General features: G+C 44.6%; 1 protein-coding gene across 1 annotated transcript in view; it reads right to left on the reverse strand.

Annotated features, from left to right (window-relative positions):
- Positions 1-1,673, reverse strand: part of LOC101850669 — a gene marked incomplete in the record, with an annotated part of 10,368 nt that extends 8,695 nt beyond the window's left edge. Inside the window, 2 exon segments of the mRNA XM_013087142.2 lie at positions 5-123; positions 1,484-1,673. Of these exon segments, the coding sequence (XP_012942596.1) occupies positions 5-123; positions 1,484-1,657 (293 nt within the window).
- Between the last annotated feature and the right edge of the window lie 127 nt (positions 1,674-1,800).

The following is a 1,800-nucleotide window of genomic DNA, read 5'->3' on the forward strand; positions in this document are numbered from 1 at the left end:
GCTCTGATCCTTCTCCTTGTGCATGAGGAGGTACTTGTTGTCTGGTACCTTCTGACGACATTCGCGCCGGAACGAGATGAAGTTGCCTCCCTCTACAGTCTCCCGGAGCAGGATGTAGCTTTGCTGGAAAGGGGCAAGGCGTGGGAGGGGGGGGGTAAGGGAGGAAGGTAAGGGGGTGGGAGTGGAGCGTGAGGTAGAGGATTAGGGAGGAGGGTATGTGGGTAGGGCCCGGGGTAGGGGAGTGGGGAGGAGGGTATTGGGGGTTGGGTAAGGGTTGGGGGTCGGAGAGGGGAGGAGGGTATTGGGGGTGGGGTGAAGAGGGTATAGGGGTTGGGCAAGAGTTGGGGGTGGGAAGGAGAGCATGGGAACGGGGTATAGGTTAGGGGAGGAGAATAGGGGGGTTAGGGTGGGGTAGGGTAGGGAGGTAAGAGGGATGGGACATGCGGAGTAAGGTAAAGGGGTGGGGATAAAGGGATAGGTGAAAAGGCTATCTTTATTGTGCGATCGTATTTATTGTTGTTGTTGTTGTTGTTGTTGTTGTTGTTGTTGTTGTTGTTGTTGTTGTTGTTGTTCTTGCTATTGTTGTTCTTATTGTCGTAGCTATTGTTGTTGTTGTTGTCATTTTTGTTGTTTCCATTATCAGTAAATGTCGTTGTTGGTGTTGGTGTGGTTGTTGTTGTTGTTGTTGTTGTTGTTGTTGTTGTTGTTGTTGTTGTTGTTATCTTTATTACTGTTTTTGCTGTTGCTGACTGTGATAGCAGTGGTTATATCATTGTTGTCAGTTTTATCGTACTGTTGTCGATAGCACCATCCCCACCACCACAACCATCATTGAAGGAATAATAGAATCGAGAAGTAGAGTCTTACGTAAAAATCTTTGGTCAGTAAATTCAGCGTACTTCAACATAAGGTCCTAATTACTTTGACACAAAAATGTGTCACGAAGAGGTGGAATCAGGCTCTCGTCAATTTTGGGGCGTGTAGAGTTATTGGTATCATCTTAAAGCTTGTTCATTTGCCTTCCTCTTGGAGAAAAAAATATTCGTCTATGTTGAATTGAAGTAGAGATATCTGTGTTTGAAGGAGGTGGGGTCACCTGGTTTTAGAGGTAGAATTAGTGAGAAAATGGCCGCCAAAGGTTAGTTATTTCCTTAGCTTAAGAGTTTGTGATAACTGAAAATTTACTTTTTTTGTTCCTCAAATCAACGTTTTTCAGTCAAATCAACATAGAAATGAGTTCTTTAATGGGCATCAAAGGTGTTGAGTCAAAAACCAATAATTCGATAAAAATTCACAAATTATCGGAAAAATACCAGTTTTTTCACTTTGATTATTTTGACGAGAGCCTGATTCCACCACGCTGCCTCACATTTACTTTGACATAAGATGTCAATTGTTTGGCGTGAGATATCTCTCACTCTGCCATTTTCTTTGACACAAACTGGCAATTACTTCGGCATAACATTTTGATTCCACCACTTACTTTGACATAAGCCACCAGGAGCCCATTCCGGTAGTCTCCCGCCCAGGGATCCTTTATCTGAAGAAAATCCGGAAAGTCACACTTGGCCTCAACTTGTGAGGTCAAGGCCACGAGCAAGGCAAAGGTCACTACAAGGGTCATAGCTGGGGTCAGGGGCGTCAAAGGCCGGGTCATAGCGATGTTGATCTCTGGAAAATAAAGAAAATAATGCTCTCTTCAGGCACTGAGAATATACAATCCAGATACCACTTCTATTTTATGAAGGATTTTGAAAGCCCCTCCTCTCCCCCTACCCCCACATCTCAGAAGTACCCCCT

This window comes from Aplysia californica, unplaced genomic scaffold (assembly GCF_000002075.1).
Source record: "Aplysia californica isolate F4 #8 unplaced genomic scaffold, AplCal3.0 scaffold00551, whole genome shotgun sequence".
NCBI classification, from domain to species: domain Eukaryota; kingdom Metazoa; phylum Mollusca; class Gastropoda; order Aplysiida; family Aplysiidae; genus Aplysia; species Aplysia californica.